General features: G+C 40.0%; 1 protein-coding gene across 1 annotated transcript in view; it reads right to left on the bottom strand.

Annotated features, from left to right (window-relative positions):
- LOC139145395 (tetratricopeptide repeat protein 28-like) overlaps nt 1-21,970 on the bottom strand; it is a 90,742-nt gene that overhangs the window by 49,160 nt on the left and 19,612 nt on the right. Inside the window, exon 2 of the mRNA XM_070716534.1 lies at nt 9,136-9,450. Coding sequence (XP_070572635.1) covers nt 9,136-9,450 — 315 coding nt within the window. The remainder of the gene's footprint in view (nt 1-9,135; nt 9,451-21,970) is intronic.

Below are 21,970 nucleotides of genomic sequence, written 5' to 3'. Positions count from 1 at the left end.
CTGGTAGGGAAGGGACTTTTCAAAAGCGTTACAGAACTAATTGACACTCGTTTTCTTCAACTGGGGAAATGTTAAAGTTAAAGTTCTGGTCTTATTGTGCTTCACAAAATAAAAGCGAAAATGTCTGGTTATCTTCAATCACAGTGTAACAGGAATTTGACAACTATAGATATGTGCGACAGATGCTGTCGTCGTGTGAGTTCCAGCTGCCCAGCAGCACCGTCCCACGATTAAAAACAAATTTCTGAGTTTAAAATAAAACCCTGACCATCGACAACTTATGGAAAAGGCATTCCACGTCTACTTGTGAGTGGGTGGTAATGTTACAAAGGTGTTAGGCAAAGCCAAGTGGAACTCATAAATGTCATTTTAGCCACTGAAGTAAATCTGATTGCTGGCTCCAAGACACGCCACCCTTCATTCAGGGTTGGATGACTCACTGAAGTCAAATGGTCTCTCATTTGTAAGGCTCTCATTTGCTCGTAGAGGTCCATTGGAGAGAGTTGGTGGCCCCACATTAGCAAATTCCGTATTCACATTCACTGAAATTACACAAAAATGTTAATGTAATGTCTGTGTCTGCTACTTTCCACATGTGTTGTACAGACCATATGATTGTAGAGAAAATAATTTGCCATATATCGTTTGACTCTGGTGCCCAAACAAAGTCTACATTTTGTGTGTGTTTTCTCCAACCGATTGGCAGGACCTCTACAATGGAACTTATAGAGAGCATAGCTGGCTTTACTGACATAATGTTTGCACTTGCCAAAGTTCTGTTACATTCTTGTATTTACACCCGAAAAGATTGAACAATTACATTTATCCAGTGACTTGCCCGATTTAATACAATAAGATATGTGTACTCAAGAGGTGTATACCAGTATGTTTTTGATTATTTCAACATTACATCATATCCATATGTGGTGTATGTGTAAGCAATGACACTAAAGAATTCACTTGATGTCAATATGATACTGTTCTAATGTTGTGTCCCACGCCGCAGTGCAGTGTCACATCTATCCTCTGAGGACATGTGCAGTGCACCTGCACAGAATCAGCAACGAGCATAGGTAAATATGGTAGTCTGTAGTCTGTTGAAGTGGTACAAACTTTACACCGGAGACATCACTAGTGATGGCCAGTGTCCTACACAGAATGGTATCCATAACCTAACCTTCCAGTGAAGCACCTTGTGACTTTTGGCTCAAAAAACCTCCCCCAAAATCCATTAAAGGAGGGCTAAATCTCAACATGACATCATTGGGGTCAGAGTTCAAAGGGTAATGATGAGATGTCAGTGTCTTAATCAGCAAGGTATCTCTGAGGCAGCAGCAATTTACAACTTAACGATGCCTTGTTTATATCAAACATTGAAAACACTTGTTCCAAAAGCTGCAAATTCCCTTCCTGACATCAGGATTTGACCTTTTATGAGGTCATCACAGACAAGACTCAAAATCCTGTGACCTGAATTATGTAAAGTTGGAACCGAGATCAAGAGTTTGGGCATACGACACCCACTTTAAAAAGAATACACAGTACAAACCCCTTTGAAGTCCTAACTGTAGATGAGTTTGCAATGCGTAATTATTGTGTTTGTTGACAGCAACATTTTTCAAAAGACACCTACTGTAATTTTCCTCAAGAGTATGTGATGATGTGTTAGACTTTGGCTTTTTATTCGGCTTTTTTGAAAAAAGTACACTTTCGCAATGAACAGGAATCACTTTGCATGATTCAAGACAACTGTACAACGTATTTGTTGACAGAGCCCTGGTAGTGTTTAATCAACTTCAGAAAAAGAAAGAAAAAAACACATTATGTACCATGATACCACAGCTCACTGCAAACTCGCTCTGACAGGTAAATGGACGTGTGGTGTGTAGCTGCCAAAGCCGGCATTTCAAACTTCGTCCGAGCAGTCAGTTCGAAAATGACAGTGTAACAATTCACGGTTGCAGGAGATCGTTTGACGTGGTTGACCCTGCCACCCCTGCGCTACGGTTTAACCCTATTGTTTCCACTGAAACGGGCAAGATCAATGCATGAGAAAATGGGGTGAAAAGGTTACTTCAGCGGCGGAATTTCAGATGGGAACTGTGAAAGATTGGAGCTGGAATTTCCATTAATGATTCCTGAGTTTTGAGAGGAAGATAAGAGAAGGTAAACAATGAGCCTGAAACGACTTGAGATTTTTTCCCGATTTGCCTGCACTGTGTCTGGTAATGTCATCAGTGCTTGAGGATGCGTGGAGGTGACCCTTGACAAGCAATAACTGAACATGCTAAGCAAACAAACACGCTACCAACAGATTGGCTCGGGAAGGGGAGGGTCACGCAAGTGTGAAAAATCACGTCTGTCGCTGAAATAGCCATTTTGGCTCCCTTTTGTCGAGGATTTCAGTGTTACCCTGGCATTAGGGCAGGGTAATTACAAATCGATTGAACTTCCCTGGCTTGTCACGCAGACAGAATGTCGTCGAGGGGTAGGTACGCTGTCCTGCAGTCGAGCTGTCCACTCGAAGAAAAAGAGAGAAGTAGAAGAAAAGGGCAGCTGGTTGAACAATGCTGAGAAAAAAGGGTCCGGCTGCCACTTTGGAAATGATTACAGTGGAATAGAAAAGACTCCACTATACTAGGGTGATGATAGATATGGCATCAACAACACGATACACAGTGATGTTCTACCTGCCCCTGATCGATCGTAGACTGCTGTGTACTTTGAACTTCAGACTGACGGCCGGGTTTTGAGTCGGTCCTCCCTTGGTTTCAGAAAACCTGTTGAGTTGCTCAGCAAAGACAATGGAAAGTATGCGAATTGCCGGGCCAATCTCCCATGCGAGGGCTTGTATTACACCATCAAGAGAACCACACTCAAACAGAGCAAACATATGAATGCCTCTCAATGGCGAATACACTTCAATGAATAATTACAGCAGCTTACACATAAAAACAAATTAGAAATGAATGCAATCCTGCCACAGAGACACTGCCCTCTATTGTGTAGTGACACATTTTCTTTTGTTTTAACCTCAATCACTTCATCTTGTAATGATGCACCTTTTTTACATGCATGTCCTTTTGTACCTGACGCAATTGGTAGCATACAATTGAATCACTCTCCCGGCACAGTTTCTCTGGAGATAGTCCAGCAGCAGCATTCACATAAATCGAGCTGGGCCGACATGTGGCGGTGACAAGGGCTAAAACAAACACCGTAAAAGCACTTTTGTAAAATTGCTGTTCTGGAGAGAGAACAAATAAGTGGATAAAAGGAAAATACCATAAGGCCAGAATGATAGATCACAGGCATTATCAACACGAGTGACAGCTTTACCCTCCATGACATAAAGAAAACCTCATTGACGTTAAACCCCCTGATACGGACGGAATGTTGCTTGTGTTAACCCCAAGTTCAGGTGTTCAACAGAGTGAGCAATATTCCAGTTCTGGTGATAAGATCCTCAGCAACGAACTTTTCTACAGCCTGGTTATTCATATAGCAACGTCAAGCTGCCTTTGTTACCACCGTCCGACTATTTCTTACCAGCTGGTTTACAATGGTCAAAATCAAACACAGGAGCACCGACATGATAAATACAGCTCTGGGTGGCTTGGCTGAGTTTTCCAGACTTACTCGTTCGCGCACCTGTTCCTGAATGAGCTGTGCCTCATGAAGCTATATCCAAGTGTCCTGTCGTCCCGTGTTTTTGTAATGGGCAGGGCATCTTTACATGGATCAGAGCAACTCTGATTGTAGTATTTCTGCTGTCATGTAACACAGTTGCTTTGGCTTTGCTGGGAAATACTGAATCAACGATTGAGGTGAAATGTAGCAGGTTTACAATCTGTTCATAACATTATAGCACTTTTAGAGTGTTATGAGCAAATTGGCGACTGCATGCAAAGTATCAAGATCACTGTCATTAAAACATCAACATTTGACAAGAGCTAACTTGGCTGTGTTGTATGCTTTTGAATATGCCTTGCCAAACCTAAAACTATCTGCACACAAAAATATTACTGACACTAAGCATGTCCTGTGATGAACTGAGTTCGAAAAAAAAAATTTTTAACAAGAAGCTTTTGTTGCCTGTTGTAATAAATGGGTCTCTGTAGAGTGTATTATTGAAAACAGTCCAAGCACAAATTCCATCCAATTGACAGCGCACAAACACCAAGTGTAAGCCGACTATGAAATAGAACAATTACTTTGTAATTGCTGTTGACCATGTGGGGTTGGAAAACGCCGACAAACTTTGATTCCGACATGTTGTTTACCCAGGCTAATCTTTGTGTCCACCTGTGGGATTACGGGAAAATTACCCCAAATCTTGAGTAAAGGTTAAAAACCACCAAACACTCCTGAGCATAAAAATGATAGCAACAGAGATACTAAGCACTGTGTCTATAGAAATGGCTTTGAAAATGCTGTTGTTTGGCAAGAGGGGGATAAAATAGGATACAAGTTAAAACCATTAGAATCACCATGTTCAACATACCTCACATTTATTAGGGGTTGAATTGGCAAGACTGACAGCTTAAATGCTCTGCTCAGGAATTAATTATTAAAAATCATGGATTAGCAAACTTGCTGTAATATGTTCACTGATACAGCAATAGCAGCCAGGGGACAGGTGATTTGCATACATTACACAAAACACATTTGCTGCAACAAGTGACAGCTACTGCTGGCTACTAGTCATAGAAAGATAGACCAAATTCACTACAGGGATGAGTTTCTTTGCTCTATGACTTCTAATATATTTACTGAAAACCACACTCACGGTGTACATCATCAAAATACTGTTCATAAGTGTATGACAAATCTATCTTGTTTGCCTATCTTGTAAAACATACAGTGCGTGCACTGGTCTATATGACATACAATACAATAAAAATCCAATTCAGTTTCTGATGTAATGCATTGAGTTTGTGGGGCGAGGGGGCGACACAAAGAAGAAATTTACAAATAAATGAATGTGGCTGTTAAAATGGGATTCCGAACATTGCAATTCTGATATAGATTGAGATTGTCTCATTGATGGATGTTTATTAAATCCCAAACAGATCAGGCATTTTCCTGCTCTTTTGAGTACAATGATTATAATGAAAAAATTGATATGCAAGTATATTTTGCTTCTTTCTAATCCTATGTTGAATGAAAAGTACACTAGCCTTTCACACATTGAAGTACAAAATGCAACTTTTTTACTGACAAGTAAATTCTAGTCCATACCAAAATTCACTTTTCAAGAATATTATTGAACATGCAATACACACCTAGAGGCTATGTTGACAGGTTGAATACAAAGCATTAGGCAGTACAGACCTGTACAAGACTAAAATAAAATGCATTTTACAAACAGACTTGACAAAGAAAATGGAAAACACACTAAGAGTTGCAGCTGACGAAGCTTTCAATTTTTTTTATTTGTTATTTGATACTTTCAATTTTTTTTATTTGTTATTTGATACCAATCATGCCCATATAATTCTATATTACAACATAGCCGAAAGGCTAACAACCACTTATCCGCACTAACTCAAAAAACTGATTCCACTAAATGGATCCTATATGTAGTCCCAGAAGTGCAGAAATGTGCACTCGGTAGAATGCCAAGGCTCTACCCTATTCACATCGATGGCGTTCTCTGCCACATATTACGATAATGCACTCCCTTCCTCTTCTACTCGGCACACAATTTTTTCTCATGATGCTATTACTATTATTATTACAAACAGACGATTCGGAAACTTGGGAGCTGTCAGCCTGTTTTATGTCTGTGGGGGCCTCCCAGTAGGACTGTGCAAACATTGACACTGTCCTGTTGATTCTGAAGACCCATGTCCTACTGTGTGAGCCAGCAGTGCCTGGGTAATGTACACCCCATATAACCATGGGATGTTATGATAAGCCAGGCCATATCCCATGACCCATCAAGACAAACATTCAATGCCACTCCACTTGTCTCTTCCCACTCCACATTCCAGAACTCTCTCTCTCTCTTTTTTTTTTTTCATTTCTCATCTTCCTGGCCAGACTGCCAGACAGCGATGACAATGGAATGTGCGTCACAGCTGGAAATACTTGACACTGCTGGTCCTTCCATTTTGCTTTCACTGTCTCTGAGGGTACAGACAGCAATATTCTCTCGAGGTTCAGACATAGGATCACAACTTTCTCTCAGAGAGGTGTTCATTTTTGTTAGATCTCACCCTTTTCAGTCAATTACCTATGACATCATGATTATTCTGCATACAAAACTTTGTGTACAAATCCTCAAATATTCTCATTTTCAAAAATGTGATTTCACATGAACTCCTAAAAAAAGTTTACATCTGAATATGAAAAAAAAATGTGCGTAGTTACTGTATCAGGAAAAGATTGAAGTGCTATGACTGGTTTTTATCAATACCCAGAAAAAGAACAATTCGTACTGCAAAGTTAGGTTTGACAACCCACCCACTCAAGAATTTCTTTGGTTATCACAGACTGTTCAGTTAAAAAGACTAAAAAACAATCCCGCCACTTCTGGATATTGGAATACTTGTGAAATTTGCAATCCCTCGGCATTCTCCAAAAAAAAAAATCAATGGGCACCATATGTTTGCCGACAAGACGACCTCTATTGACCTCGTGAAGTGTCAGTTACAGGGCGGGTACTGTCTGACCAATCTGAGATGCTGACAATAGCATCAACAATACTGCCTTCTCTGCAGGACTCTTTTGAAACCATCTGATTTCTGGTCTTCCATTTGAAAACTCGGGCTTTCAGATTTTTCACACCCCTTTCATGGTTTCTAATTACATTTTGACAGCGGGAATCAGGCGTCAATTGCAAGCAAGATGAGTGTCATCATGCTGGTGTCAGAGATGCCAAGATGCCCTGGATACCGCTTTTCCTCCCCGCCCCCACCTCCACTTTTCATTCCAGTAACTTTCTTTATTCATAGATTGAAAAGCATTTTTATTTACGACAGCTATGCAACTGTCTGCGCAGATGTATTCACATTGAGAAAGGCAAGAAAGAAAGCAAAAAGACCACACACTCAACAGTTTGGCCTATCTCTAGGCGGTACATACATTTATATCAATCACACATATACAGTCTGCTGAAATGATACTGTTTAGGTACAGGTAACCTGAAACAGTATCTCTCTCCACACAAGGACAAACTTGAAATACTAGAATGAAAGCAAGACATTACCCCTAGAGAATTGTGGCCTCTGTGCCATAATATCCTAAATTCCCAACGGAATAAAATCTGATACTGAATGACTCTCTATGTTCATCTTTTAGGCTCCCCCCCCCAAATACATATGTTTCTGGTAACCCACCCTTACCTTCAGAAAACCCACTAACCTTACACATTTTTTCCGCATTTTCAACAGATTTGGTGTAAAATCTCTAAAGTCTACCATATTTCACAGGTCTCAGCCAAAAGAACGACAAATAAAGGCAATTTCCGCAGACTTTACTTACCCTAACTTTCGAGCATATTACCCTACACACACAATTCTTTTTATTCGGCCTTATGGTAAACAGTCTCTGATCCATGTCTTTTTAAACAATCACTAACTCTAACACAATACCCTGCACCATTTTGATTTTCTTGTTTTCCTACTTCATGCCTTTGATGGTATCTGTTTCTCTCCTTTACCTATTAGTTATAATAATCTGGTTAAGATGCTTCATTTAAAAGGCTTATCAGCTAGTCTGAAATCTAGGTAGCCAGTCATTTTTCAGCTCTGCAGATCCAATCTGGTAGACAAGTGAAATTCTAGATGCCCAACAGCTAAGATGAACAAATAGCAACGCTACCAAGAATCTGATCTTCACACTCCGGCTTATCCCTCACCGGCTTCATTCACACCTACCACAATACCTGTGACACCCTGAAAGCCATTCATCTGCCAATAAGTGCTCTGAGTGGCCATTTTTCCTGGTGCTATTTATATGTTCTGGATGGGTCAAGGCAGGCACACTCTCATATATCACCCGGGAATCCAGAATCTACAATCGATGGAGTTGTGTAACACCCATCTCCCTCAGCTGGGTGAAGAAACCTGACACCCAGTGCCTAAACTACACATCAAAAGAATATATGCCTATTGTTATAATGAATAAAAAGGAAGTGGGTCAAAGGTTGTGGCCTGTGACCTGTAGTGTCTATTGTTACTGTGAAATTTGATCACAAAGTACGAAATGCTGTAGGCTCAGGCCGCTCATATGAAAGAAAGGATTAGTTCTGACGATTTGATTATTTCATCAGTGTACACAACCACGACACCTTGAAATACCATGTTGTAGTTTCCTTTGTTTTTTAACAATTTTAATTTCACGGGGGATGGGGTGGGAGTGTGAAAAAGCCAGGATCACTTTTCCGTTTGTAGAAAAATAATTTTCATGACATACAAGCTACATGCTTGATTTGATCACTATGTTTTGTAAATATCTTTCTGAAGAAAATATATCTTCCTATTCTGCACATCATACAAGCTATGGACAGGCAGGTACACGGAAACCCAGCTATATCTGGGTGACTCTTTGGTCAATTTGCAGCGTTGATTTGTCCCCTATAGGAGGGGACGGCCAACCAAATAATTCACATCCATGAGAACCACAGTGTATAAACAGAGGTACGCAATGGCACGGTTACGTTGGAATGCTCAACACTCGCCGTGAAAGATGTGCCAGACACAACTCTTATCGGCATGACGACCACTGCCTCACGGAGGAAGGCAGAGAGACACTTAGCAAAGTTTGCAAGCATCTGTACTTTACCTTGTCATAAGATGGAATAAATACATTATTTCCTCCAGTATGTCAGAAACCAGACCACATCTCCAGAGTAACCATCACTTAAGAATATTTTTACACAAAGGATACACACGTTTCAGTGTGCTGTTTTTTTGTCGAAAAAGGTTAAAGGGTGCGAATAAAAAATATCAATGACTGCACTTTGCTGGCTCTGTAGGGTCGTCTGTTATCTTTAGACTTGCATACCACCATTACAGCCTCATTTAACCCAATAATGGTCAGATCAACATAATATAAATCTTTCATCCTCAAAAGCTACAGGGGGAAAACGCATTCCATCTGGTGGTGTGTAAAAAGACAGCTCCCTACCTTGGCCCATTTTGGATTCAGCTCCTTTGCCTTCACTGCATCCTGCAGCGCCTTTTCGAACTGCTCCATCTTGACGTACGCGGCCGACCGATTGCTGTACAGCACATGGTTCGTGGGGTCTAGCGTAATGGCTTCCGTGTAGAGGCGTATGGCCCGCTGGAAGTCGCCGTTCTGGCAGGCTTCGTTGCTCTGCTTGACTTTGTCCAGGAAGAGCGCCTTCTTGTCTTCGTTTGTGACCGCCGGATCTCCTTCCGTTGTGGTGCTGGAGTGCCGGCTACCAGTCTCGCTACTGGTATCTTGGCCGTCTCTCATGGCCTGTGAAAGAAAGAATAAATTGTTCACAGTTTGGAGTGAGACATATCTTGTGCCATTCAAAAAATATAAGCTCTTTTTGGTATTTACATATAAAACCAAATATGAGCTAACAAAAATGCATTTGTGCTTTCGCTTTTCTTCCTAGAGAAGCAGAAATGGCTGACATAGATATTTACAGATTGCAATGGTATACTTCAAACCCTGAAATGTTTTGGTTGGCATGATGAGAAGTAGCGCCACTGGTATGACATCCTACTGCTGCAAGTATGTTTGGTTGTATCAAAATCCTTAGTTTCAATTTCCCTCCTCAACAATATATAAGTCACTTGAGAGTGATGAACTTAGCAGAGGCACTGTAAGGTAGAAGCAATGTACGTGTTCCTGTTTATCACATGGCTATGCCATGTGACTGTGGGGTGTCTAAATTTTGATTCTTTGGCTACCAAAAACCTAATGATACAAGTTTTCGAGTCAGAGCTTTGAATAGTGCGGCAACAAAGAAGCCTGAGAACGCGCCAGACAAGGGCATTGATCTTATCAGTTTCCGGAGGTTTCCTGAGCAGCTTTCCGTTGCATGTTCCGTGCATATCAGAATCCATGGAAGTGAAGTACACCTCAAGCTCTGTACTGATGCATTACTCTGCTTTGGCTACTGTACATGTAAATTGTGACACTGTCGATGTAATAGTTAAATCTGTCCAATGTTTATCTGGTTGGGTAAAAGTACTGCAGCTTCACACGTACATATACTTTTACGTACTAATAATCCACATGGTATATAATAACACACAAACACGCTACAGTACCAAGTATGAATCAGAGCTCTCTACTCCTTTTATCTCTTGATAATCTGAATGGAAAACTCTGATATTATTATGCAAAATACACATTTACGATGCTAATATATAAATATGCTATGATTGGCAATAAAGCCGATTGTAAATTGAAACAACTTTAATTAAATTAGTTCAACGGATTTATTACCTGTAACAATATAATTTGTTCATCAGATGATGGCACAGCATTGTTGGACATCGATAATATCAGTACCTGACTCTCTGCCGTTTTAATCATTTAATTAAAATGCAGGATAGAACACTGAAAAAATGTACAATTGGGAATATTGTGTGTGTACGTCAACAATAAACACTTTGCTCCACTGAAATTAATGTTGACTTACACTTGTACCAGTACATGTTGGGAAAATGGAAGTAAGAAAATATTTCATAAAACAGACAATTTGAAATGACAGTATGTAAACAAACAAGGGATGCTTCAAGTCAAGTTCAAGTAGGCCTATTTCCTGATCTGTTTGGTTTACCAACAAAACGACAGATAAACACGTGTGAAGAGTGGTACGTTCAGACTGACGACTTTGCGTCGGCCCAGGTCCCGACCAGGGCGGGGCCGACGTAAAAAACCAATGTGGACACGCTGAGTCGGCCCTGGGCCGACTCAGTTTGGTCCCGGTTAGAAGGGGGGGTTCAGGGCCGACTCAGGGCCGACGCAAAATTTGGTCCGACACAAATCGCCAGTGTGGACACGTTACGTCGGCCCTGGTCCCAGTTGACCAGGCCTCCGCTATGGATCGAAGTTGAACTAGTCACACTATTTGCACAAAACAAACGACGTTTGAAACTAAAGTTTACACCTATCGAAAGTTTTCAATCCAGTCTTTACATTTTATATCATCCCATGTACGCTGAACTTCCCACCAACCTTTGTTCCGCAAACGAGACCATGTCATTCGATTCCACAGTGCACGTAATAGACTAGAGAGGCATGTCAAAAATGCCGCGCACTGGTTATTTCTCCACCGCAGTCTTATATATACCATATGCTCATCCAATAAATGGTGAAGATCTCTCCGATGATTAAAAGGGTGAGTGGTAGTCATATTTGCCCTTCTTGTGCGTAAAAACACAGGAAAAATCATGAACAGTAGAAACAGGGTGCCATATTCAAATGCGCCATTTTGAACTTTGACAGGTCAGAGGTCACAAAGGAAGGTAAAGTTACGTCGGCCCTAATTCTGGTACCGGTAAGTGTGGACACGGACAAATTTAATCCCAAAAGGACAATTATTTTGCGTCGGCCCAAATTTCAGTTGGGTTGCCAATGTGAACAGATAGAGATGAGAGTCAGATAAAAATGTTAGACAACCAGCAAAATATTTGTTTGAGTCGGAGAATTCATTGGATATTGTCCTACATGTTACTGTACATATTTCCCTCTGCACAATTTGCATGGGTGAACTGTATGGCACTGGCTACAGTATTGCCACTTGAAAACTCTCCTTTCAATAAAACACCACAATTATCTCGGTGCCAAAACATTTATTTCACACCTTGACAAAAGCCGCGTCTGGCTATGTGAAATCATCAAAATGAATTTCAAACGTCAAAAATTTTCAAGGTACAAGAAGCTACATCAATAAATATATTGATATTTCACGTCATCACAAATACATGTATGTCCATGTACTTCGAAAAATTTCAAATTTCAAATTTCACCTTGCACAATAATTTGCATATAAATGAAATATTGATAATGATTTAAATGTAATTACTAAGCCTCATCCAAGGGTGTCATAAACAGCCACTTCTTGGTTATAATTTTAATTAAAAAAGTGCTATTATAAAATAGTAGCGTTTCTCCATATGTAAATGTTGTGCAATAACCCATCAATGATATAGGCTATAGCAACTTTTCAATTTGCTCTTACTCTACAAATGAATACCAGCGATGTAGAAAATTTTGGTTACAGGAGGCAAATATTAAAGTATAGGCGGTTACAAGTAGTGTATGTGCACATTAAGTTTGTGCAAAATGTCCTGATTTTTCACTATAACTACATTTTCATAGCTGGCAAATTTTAGCCACCAGCCCGTTGTTTTTGCCAGTTGCTGGCTATTTTCTACATCCCTGAATACATTGAGTTTTTTTTATTTTTTATGGAAATCCTGTGAGTTTTAAACCGTTGATTGGAGAGACTGGTATAGTGATCATTCAATTATGACACTTTTCAAAACTCCCTTGACAAATTATAGGGGTGCCAACATGTCAACCGAGGGGAATCCCCTCATCCCCCTGTCTAGATGAAACACTGCTCCACAGACAAGATATCATTTCCAATCCAAGTGGTCCAATGATTTGTACACTTTTCAATGTTTTGTCAGAAAAAATTTGTCGAACAGAATGTAAACAGACTAAGTGCAACTGCGGGGAGGCCAGACTATACCTTGTTTGTGAAGAAACCAAGAAGACCTAGATTTGTGTTTCAGCATTGTTCAGTTTTTAACCCTTCCACAGCCATGGTTTGGCCCAAACCCATTGTTATCGATGGTGTCTGTGGACCTATTTACAGGGAATTGGGGTGTACAGGTTAAATTTCAGTATTAGGCAGTGGTGCATTGTATGTTTAGTCGTTAAAAACGTTGATAGGTGAATCTCTTCCCCTTTTTTGACTCAGTTCCTCACTTGGCGTCTTTTTGAGTGACTTCTTGAGCTGTCTGTCCCTCTTGTTAACGAAAGCTGATTTATCTGTTAAAGCCATAATCTGCGCATGACAGGAGATCAGCCATGCGTGGAGTCAGTCTGTTCCCCCTATTGAAACAATGGTGACCTCCCCCCACCGTCCATTCTCCACTGAGGTGCTGGGATACCGTCTGCAAAATGGTAGCAGTGTTTTTGAAACTAGAATAGTTGAGAAGTTGTACATTTGTGATGAAACTGTAGATCCAAGTGAAACAAAGCACAATTATCTCAGTGCTGCTAAACTCCTCCTTGACAAAAGTCACATGGAAGTGAAATACGAAAATCTTGTTTTTGAGGTTTGGAATGAGCCAATGGGGACATGGGAACCATATAGGTCAGTAAACTCTACATGTAATGGTGGTGGCGCGTCAGAGTTATTTCAGTTGCTAGGTACAACCCCAGCTTGTGGAAATTACCTTGGGAAAATATTTCTGTATCTATTTTTACTGTGATCGGATGTCATGTCAGAGTTCTCAAAGCTCACGTAAAATGAACGATGTGAAGCTAAACTACCTTAGACCGAGAAGCACATGCATGCCAAACTAGAACACATTGAATTACTACTGGAAACTGCTGTCATATACATAAATGCCGCAGAAAGATTCCTGATTGAAGGCAGTATGGATCTCGCTGTCCCTAAATGAGCTATTCAACTAATTCCATTGAACAGCGGGCTAATCATGAGAACTTGAACAAACCAACTGATACATTGGAGGAAATTGGCCCTCTTTTAATCTGTGGACATAACTGTTTACCTAGATCAGTTGTAATTAGATTTAACCTAAATAGCCCAATTTTCCTATCATTTGACCTGCTAGGCAAATAATCTGTGGGGGCTTCTGGGGGGATCAGTTGTCAGATGATTACCCCTTGTAAAAACTTACCCATTGTGAAAACTAAAAAGCCCATAGCCTGTCCTCTGTTCGAAAACAACAAAAGATAGTCGGCATCGAGTTTCCAATTTTAGCCAAAATTATGAGCTATCCAATTCAGGAAGGGTTTCGAATTTCACTGGGTGACTCTTTGCGAGCTGTTTGGTGCCCAGTGTTCAAAAAAATGCATTATTGAGAAGGGGGGTCTCACTGTCAGTAGTGAAATAGACAGGCAGATACACACACAAATATCCTGACACACAGACAGACAGAAAACCCATAGGGAAAGCATGCAAATCGGCACTGTCAGTAAAAGGTAATGTCACACACACGGTTACGTAAGTACCACTGACTTGAAGGTAAACACTTTTGGCGCATTTCATAAAACAACTCAATTTCCTGGTGATGCATATTGGATAATGACACTGTGTACAAAACCGTGAACTCATCAGCCCTTTGTAATTTGCAACTTCCTGTCCATCAAAAGAGTGTATTTTTCTAACAGGTTAACTAATTGGTTATGTGGTATGCATTACGTTGATACTATAAATTCTTGGCATGTACCTAGATGAGATTTGAAAGTCTGCTAGGCGGTGCATACGACAAACACATATCACCTAATTCTCTCATTTGAATCACTTATTCCAGCGTAAATTACGTCACAGGTGATAAACGATGTCGACTTCCAATTTAACGGTTGTGTTTTCCGTATCGAGGGATTGCTGACGTGATCCTTGGTACCAAACCACCTGACCTCATGACCCCACAAATCCCTGAATAATACTGAAATTCCTATTGTTTCCTATTGTCCAATGGGGTCAGACTATTGGGCAATTAAAAGTACAGTTAAACGTTATTTCCCCCTTTTTTGACAATTGACGTTTTTGAAGAGATTGACAACTGTGTAGAAAAGTACGCTGATGAATTTAATTCTCACTGCATACTAAATTTGGGCGGTGGGCTGGCTAACATCACAAGCAGCAAACCAATACATTGTACATAAGTTGTTTTACCCATTTCACCACCATGGTTTGGCCATATCCTACTGTTTTCAATGGCAAAGTGGGATACTTGAAGTGGTAAATAGGGGCGAAGAGAACAGTACTTCCAACCACAACTACATGGTCAGCTGAAACAGCCTGAAAATTGGTCACAGTAACTTTGAATTCTGACCCAATGAACTAACAATAACTACCAAGATTCACAGATTATCAAGGGCTACTGGCAACTCCTGCGATGTATGCTGTAGAAATCATAAACAGAGGCCAAAAGCTGCCGTTACCAGGGTTGGCTTGGATGGAAAAAATGCCATCTCATAATGCTGTCGTCAACATGACTTTACGACACACACAGCCGACTACCCCATTCTGAGAGCGACTGGCTGCACAATGAACTGGGTGCAGTGGACACAATTGTTTTCACTGAGTGGCGCCAGACAGCTTCCCCAGCTGAACTGACATCATGCTCTGTCGCATTTTACGGCTAACCTCTACACTTCAAATTGCTTTCCCGCTCCTTATTTTTGAAACTGTTGAACTCCAATCACTTGATATCTTCTTTCTTGTGCCTGTCGTATATTTTACTTCAAGAGAGTCTGAATCCACAAGTCCGTCAACGTCCACTCTACACACTTTCACCACTGACCGACTCAATAAAAAGCTTTTGTACACAGTGCCGTTTTTCTCTTTTCTTTATTCTCTGGACTTGATTTCAGCTTGACTGTGGATCTAATGTGGCATGAAGAACGTGAAAATCAACGTCGCCAGCCTTCTATTCTTGTCTGTGGTTACTTTTGCTGTGTGTAAAGTTGTACACGTTCTTGACTAACAAGAAGATCAGACATCCATAGTGTTCACTCAAAGTGCCATCGACAATGATCTCCCAATGAGGGTGGCATAAGCCTAATAAGGTCACTTCCCAGACAAAACCCAGCAGACTACCAATACAAAACCAGCATAGAAAATAATTATCTTTTTATTAAGTCTGGCCTTTGTCCTGTACTGTTAAAGCTGGCAATGAAATCTTGAACTGGAATTTATCCATGCTATGCCTTTTGCTCAGCAAAAAGATTGTTGGCTGAGTGTATAAAAAAGCAAACATGTATGTGACATAATCGGGAGGCTGTATGGAGATTACATATGCAGCCTGCAAGATTCCATCTCCACACAAACGTCATTTCTCTACGCACAATCTACTAATATTTGAACACTGTTGAATTCTCACGGCTAAAAATGACAAGGAAACGAATTCTCATGGGGTACACATCAATACTACTTACATACTACTTCCTACGTCGCTGTTCAATCAATATAAAGCTCTGGGGAGAGGGCTGATATTTTAATGAGCAGAGGGAAATACCAAATATCTATGAAAATGACCATGTGATCAAACACCATTCAAGAAATGACATCGGTAGCAAGGAGGTAGAGATGCCATATAATGCAGGCATTGGAAAATTGCCTACACTCCATTCACATGGCAGCGTGACTCAACATTTCTTTCAGTACCCAATGTAACATTCTTTCTATGCTCTGATACAGCTCCACTGAAGCAAACACGATCAACTCTTACGGTATTTGAATCCCCGCCGACCAGAACCCCCGCCCCATTTCCGCTGTGAGCTGCCGCTCACACAGACCTATTTGGAAAATGAAGCCCAGGAGTGTCCACGTCATGAAGGCACTGTGGACTGTGCTTTCTCAGACAGAAATGTCTGGACCAGAACTGCGGTTTCTGAAAGGTGCATATTCATGATATTGTATCGACAAGAGACTGGATGGTGCCACACATAGGTGTGAATGATGCATTTTAATAGGGTACTTATCACACAGGTTAAACTTTTGACAGTAATGTCCTAAATACGGTGCCAATCTTCTGACCTCGTTGAACTATGTACAAAACCACGTCATTTTTTCATCTTTTCTCACAAGTACAAAGAATTTGAAAAATTTGATTACTGACGAATGAAGGCATAAACTTCACCAAAAATTGAAAATTGATGTGACGTGGTTCTAAATCAAGCTTTGCATGTGTGATGAACAGAGATCTATATGTACATGTAAAACACAAGCACATATCCATTCAATGAGCTTCAAGCTGAGGTATGCACTGAAAATCATTTATTTTTACAATGAGTCTCCTCTACAACCAGAAGAAGTAGTACTGCTACACTATAAATATTGGTATAGTGTAACATTTTTAGTGAGATACACAGAATAAATTCAAAAATAAACATGATGCAAAATGACCACTAAAAAGGGTCTTCTTTAGATTAGGTCAATTATAGAGATATGTGTGCTCTGAATTAATGAGTGGTCTATCAATATCACAATCAGTATAACCTAACATGTAGCATAAACTTTACGTGACGGTGAAGTGCTGAGAGTGAACCACTTTAAATTTCTCCATTAGGGTTGTTGCGATATTACGGTCAATGAGCAAACTAAACTGTCCATGAATAAGCATATACAGTTACCTTTTGACAAGGACTACTATTGTTGAAGAGTGTTTTTTTTTTGTTTCGCACCGATACCCTATATTGATCCCAGTTTGACCATAATCTTGCAGTTGCCTGGTATCAAGGCAAATTCTGATCCCATTAAGGGCTTACCTGTGAACGATAGTTCTTAAAATGATGTGATACGGGCGTATTCTGGCACTGTGGGAAGATAAATCTTGCAAGGTTATGCGTGGTATCTCTCTCAAAGGAAGACAACTACTGAACCCTTTGTGTTGGTGCCTATTGTGCTCTCCCAATTACACTGGAAATATTCAACACATTGTTTAAAACTTCAATAAGTTATGGAAGGGCATGATTTCAAATTTCGCAATCAATAGTGCAGGAAGTTCACTCATTCCTATCCTATGCGGGGACTGAGGATGAAAAGTTGAAAATATTCCGAGCAACTTTTCAAAAAAAAATCTGTCCCTTGTACATGCCATACAGAGCTCCTTTTTATAACACAGGTGAGAAAATTCTCCACCTTGTTGCACAAACTGCATTGCTCTGTCATTCGATAGGGTTTACTCTGCCTTTGCATCTGAATACACAATTGACCAATAGCTGGCTAAATGCTATGTTGACGATGGGGCATAATGCTGTGCGCCCGAGGCGAAATTTCTTGGACATCCCACCACACACAATCTCTTTCAAAGGGTGCGTGAGCAGAGGAGTTCAAACGACGGCGTCCTCAACGACACTCCTAAATCTAAAACCCATTGCGCATGATTACTTGTGGGTGCTCCCCTGCCCCGAAAATGATCCCTATTTTATTTGAACGTAACTGTTTCTACCATCCTTTCATCTGATAGGCTGATAAGCCGAGTGAAGATCGGCTGGAGTCTATTATTTGAGATTTAGGATTAGGCTTTCGTGTTTTGAACAAACAAACAAAGGACAAAAACATTCAAATTGGTTTTTACAGATCCTGAGCTGCCAGAGTACGACAAAAGTATGCAAATTTACATGCTGTAGAAGACCACAGCATATGTGTTGTTACGTGTGTTTAGACTGAGTACCTATAATTCTCCGAAAAAATTTGACTCTACAGTAGACTGAAAAATTACTTTTATGTCATGCCAAAGTGAGACCTCAGACAATACGGCTGCTGACGGACAATGACGCACCACAGCAAACATTTTCAGTGTTGACACAAAAAAACCAACAACAGGTTTTGCCATCACGAGTCCACTGCCAGGCCCTTGGGAAATTGTCTCAAACTGTTCGCGTCGAAACAATACAGGTCATAGATGCCTGCAGAGGCAGAAACAACCTGATCAACCACCGTGGTTAGCTTTGAGTTCCATCTTCCTCTGGTCACGCCTCAGCAGACAGAAATAAAAAAGCCCGGGTTGTTACAGACAAGTGAAGACAAGACACCCCAGGAATTATGCAACCAGCACAAGCAAAGAAAATGAATCCACACAATTCGGAGACAAAACTTGGATGGACTGCTTTTGCGTCATTTGAGAGGTGATGTTTACTTTGCCCTGAATGGGAAAAGTCTCTGCTATGCTAGAGCCCACTAACACAACAACAGCTACCTGTAATCCCCCATGTCTACTGCCCCTCCCCTTAGCCTGTACAATTACCCTCTACCCTCCTCCTTCAAAGCAGAACTGAAGAGCTCCTGCAACCATTCACGGTCCACAACTGAACATGGGGAGCACTTTCTCTTAAGTTGACAAACCTATTTTTTCTTCTTCTTTTTTCAATACATACTTGGTGGACTTCCCGTGAGATGAAAGCAGTGATAACTTTGATGGCAAGAATAGAAGTTTTGTGTGCTTGACAGCCACAGGGAGACTGATTCAATACCTTTTATTGAGGTGCAAATGGTTTTCACACTTTTATAAAAAAACACTCCAAGGTTTCTGTTTGCCCAGTAGTAGCTGTTTGGCAAACAAGAGTCGCCCATTCTGATTGGTCCCAGGGGGTTAGCTCACACACTGTTTCATAGAATCCTCCCTCCACTAACGTCGCAGGTGACAAATTGTTGGTAGCCATGGGGGAATTTGTAGGCCAGTCAAAGGAACTTGCAGGTGAACAGACAGGAGAGCTATGACTTTTCATCAAGTCGATCGATCAATCATGAATTTAAGGTAATTTTGGGGGAGGAAGCAAGGGGAGGGAGAGGGAGGGGCAGGGACAGAAACAGAATGAGAGCAAGTTTGTGAACAGAAAAAAAGAAACAGAGATAGGAAAGACAGGTAATGAGCCACAATATTCAATTTTAGTAAACGACTGGGCAGTGCTGCTGGTAATGATTTGGAAAATGGCATTTTTTCCTTACAAAGGGCATATGAAATTTCTGTCATGGGACAGAATCTGTGTCCGCGAAATGATAATACATGCACACTAGAGACAGTACGCCTTCTTAGCCATATTTTCCCATCATTGACTGCACAAAGTTTTCTTTGGAAAGCGTACATTAACAGAATATCATACACACTATAATATAAAATATATTACAGGGTAATAGCAGGGTTGATGAAGAGAAACTGCCCGTAAATTGTGTCAGTTGGCTCGAAGACCTACGAGCTACATCAGGTGACACATTGATAAAGGAATTGGAGCCAATTAAAATGTGTGAACATTACAACCAACTGCAGAATTCTCTACTTCATGTACTTGTAAAAATAAATGCAGTAAAGAATTGTTTTTTTTTTTGAAAAACCCTTCCTTCGAACTTTCTGTCAGGGGAAAAATTACCAAGATGACTATGGCCAAATTCAAGTTATAAGTAAATCAGTTCAGCAGTGCAATTTCTCTGGCATATGGAAATTCATCTCGCTACTTTCTAACCATTGTATACATGCACTCATGCACGTCCACTTCAATTGAATCCGGGAATTTCAATTTATGTTCAATCAATAAATTACTCAGAAATCAATAATGAAAAACTGTGTATATATTGTGAATTCAAATAGCTGACAATTAGCAATCAGTTGAACTTTTGCAGGTCGTCAAATCTCTTTCTTTGATTTTAAACTGATTTTTTCTTTATCTATTTATGTATTTATTTTGTGACCACTCTCTAGCAAGATCTAAAAATGTTTATCAAATGGCAGCAAAAATGGTTGCAAACACTATTATGACTTGTTTTTCAAAAGTCTGTGCAGAACTACTCAATATACAAATGGCTTTTGATTTTCCTGACACGAGGAAAGAGGAACTGTATGGCTGTGATAAACTGTTACAAAAAAAAGGAAAAAGAGAAACCAACTTGTTTTCTTTCATGTGATCTCAAAATTCTTCTGATGTAAGTTGATGCTATTTTCTGAAAAGTAGTTGATGTAATGTTATCGTCACCCTGGTGTCAAATCACCAGCGTGAGTATACCTATCAACAGTGTCAGGCTGGCCTTTCTTAGGGGCAACCTAAAATACGATACCATCCTACTGACACAACATTAGTTCAGTCCGGGTGAAATGTTTTCTGAGTCCTTTGCCAGATGTAACAGTTTTGCAGGATACGGTGACACGCAAACCAAAACAGACTGTGAAACAAATCTCTTCTCTGGAATTCTTGGCTATCGTCTTGCTTCTTGCAAAAATCAAAAACTTCCTAACTTGAACTTCACTGTGAACTTACAGGGTCACTGCTTTCAATCTCAGGTATGCATGAATATTTGCATTGTTGCTTATATACTCAAATTTTAAAAAACATTTCTTGATACCAGCTTCTCACAACAACGGAACATATTGCATTCCTGACGATAAGTTGAAAAAGCGACCTAGCGGCCGATATAGCTCCGCTGTGTTTATGTAGAGAATAACTATTTTTGACACATGTTGATGAAGAAGGAGGAAATCTTTGATAGCTCAATGCAGTGGCCAGAAAAAAGTGGCTAAAATAAGCTGCAAAAATACACAATTGAAGATTTCATCATACTTTGAATATATCACATCGGATCATCCCTAGGAACATGTCAACCAAAGCTATCTGATGAGTAGTGTTTTGAGAATAAAATTTTCTGACCAAAAATGGCAACAATTGCCCCCCCAAAATAAAAATTGCAGATTTCATCATAATTTCAAAAGATCAAATTGAGTTCATCTATAGAAACCTGTATACCAAATTTCAAAGCTGTTAGACCAGTACTTTTTGAGAAACACATATTTTGACCAAAAATGGGAAAAATTGCCACAAAATTCAAAATTGCAGATTTCATCATTATTTCAATAAATATCATGTAGTCATCTATGGAAACCTGTATACCAAATTTCAAAGCTATCAGATGAGCAGTTGTTGAAATACACATTTTTTGACCTAAAATTGCAAAATTGCCCCAAAAATACAAAATTACAGATTTCAGGAGAAATTAAATATATATTACTTAGCTCATCTGTAGGAACCTGTATACCAAATTTCAAAGCTATCAGACCAGTACTTTTTGAGAAACACGTTTTTTGACCAAAAATAGCAAAATTGCCCCAAAATTACAAAATCGCAGATTTCATCATAATTTCTACAAATATCATTAAGGTGATCTGTAGGAACCTGTATACTAAATTGCAAAGCTATCAGATGAGTACTTTTGGAAATACACATTTTTTGACCAAAAATGGCAAAAATTGCCCCAAAAATACAAAATTGCAGATTTCATCAT

Source organism: Ptychodera flava, chromosome 12 (assembly GCF_041260155.1).
Source record: "Ptychodera flava strain L36383 chromosome 12, AS_Pfla_20210202, whole genome shotgun sequence".
In the NCBI taxonomy this organism is placed as follows: domain Eukaryota; kingdom Metazoa; phylum Hemichordata; class Enteropneusta; family Ptychoderidae; genus Ptychodera; species Ptychodera flava.
The sequence above is the reverse complement of the archived record's forward strand: the minus strand, read 5'-3'. Positions and strand labels throughout refer to the sequence as shown.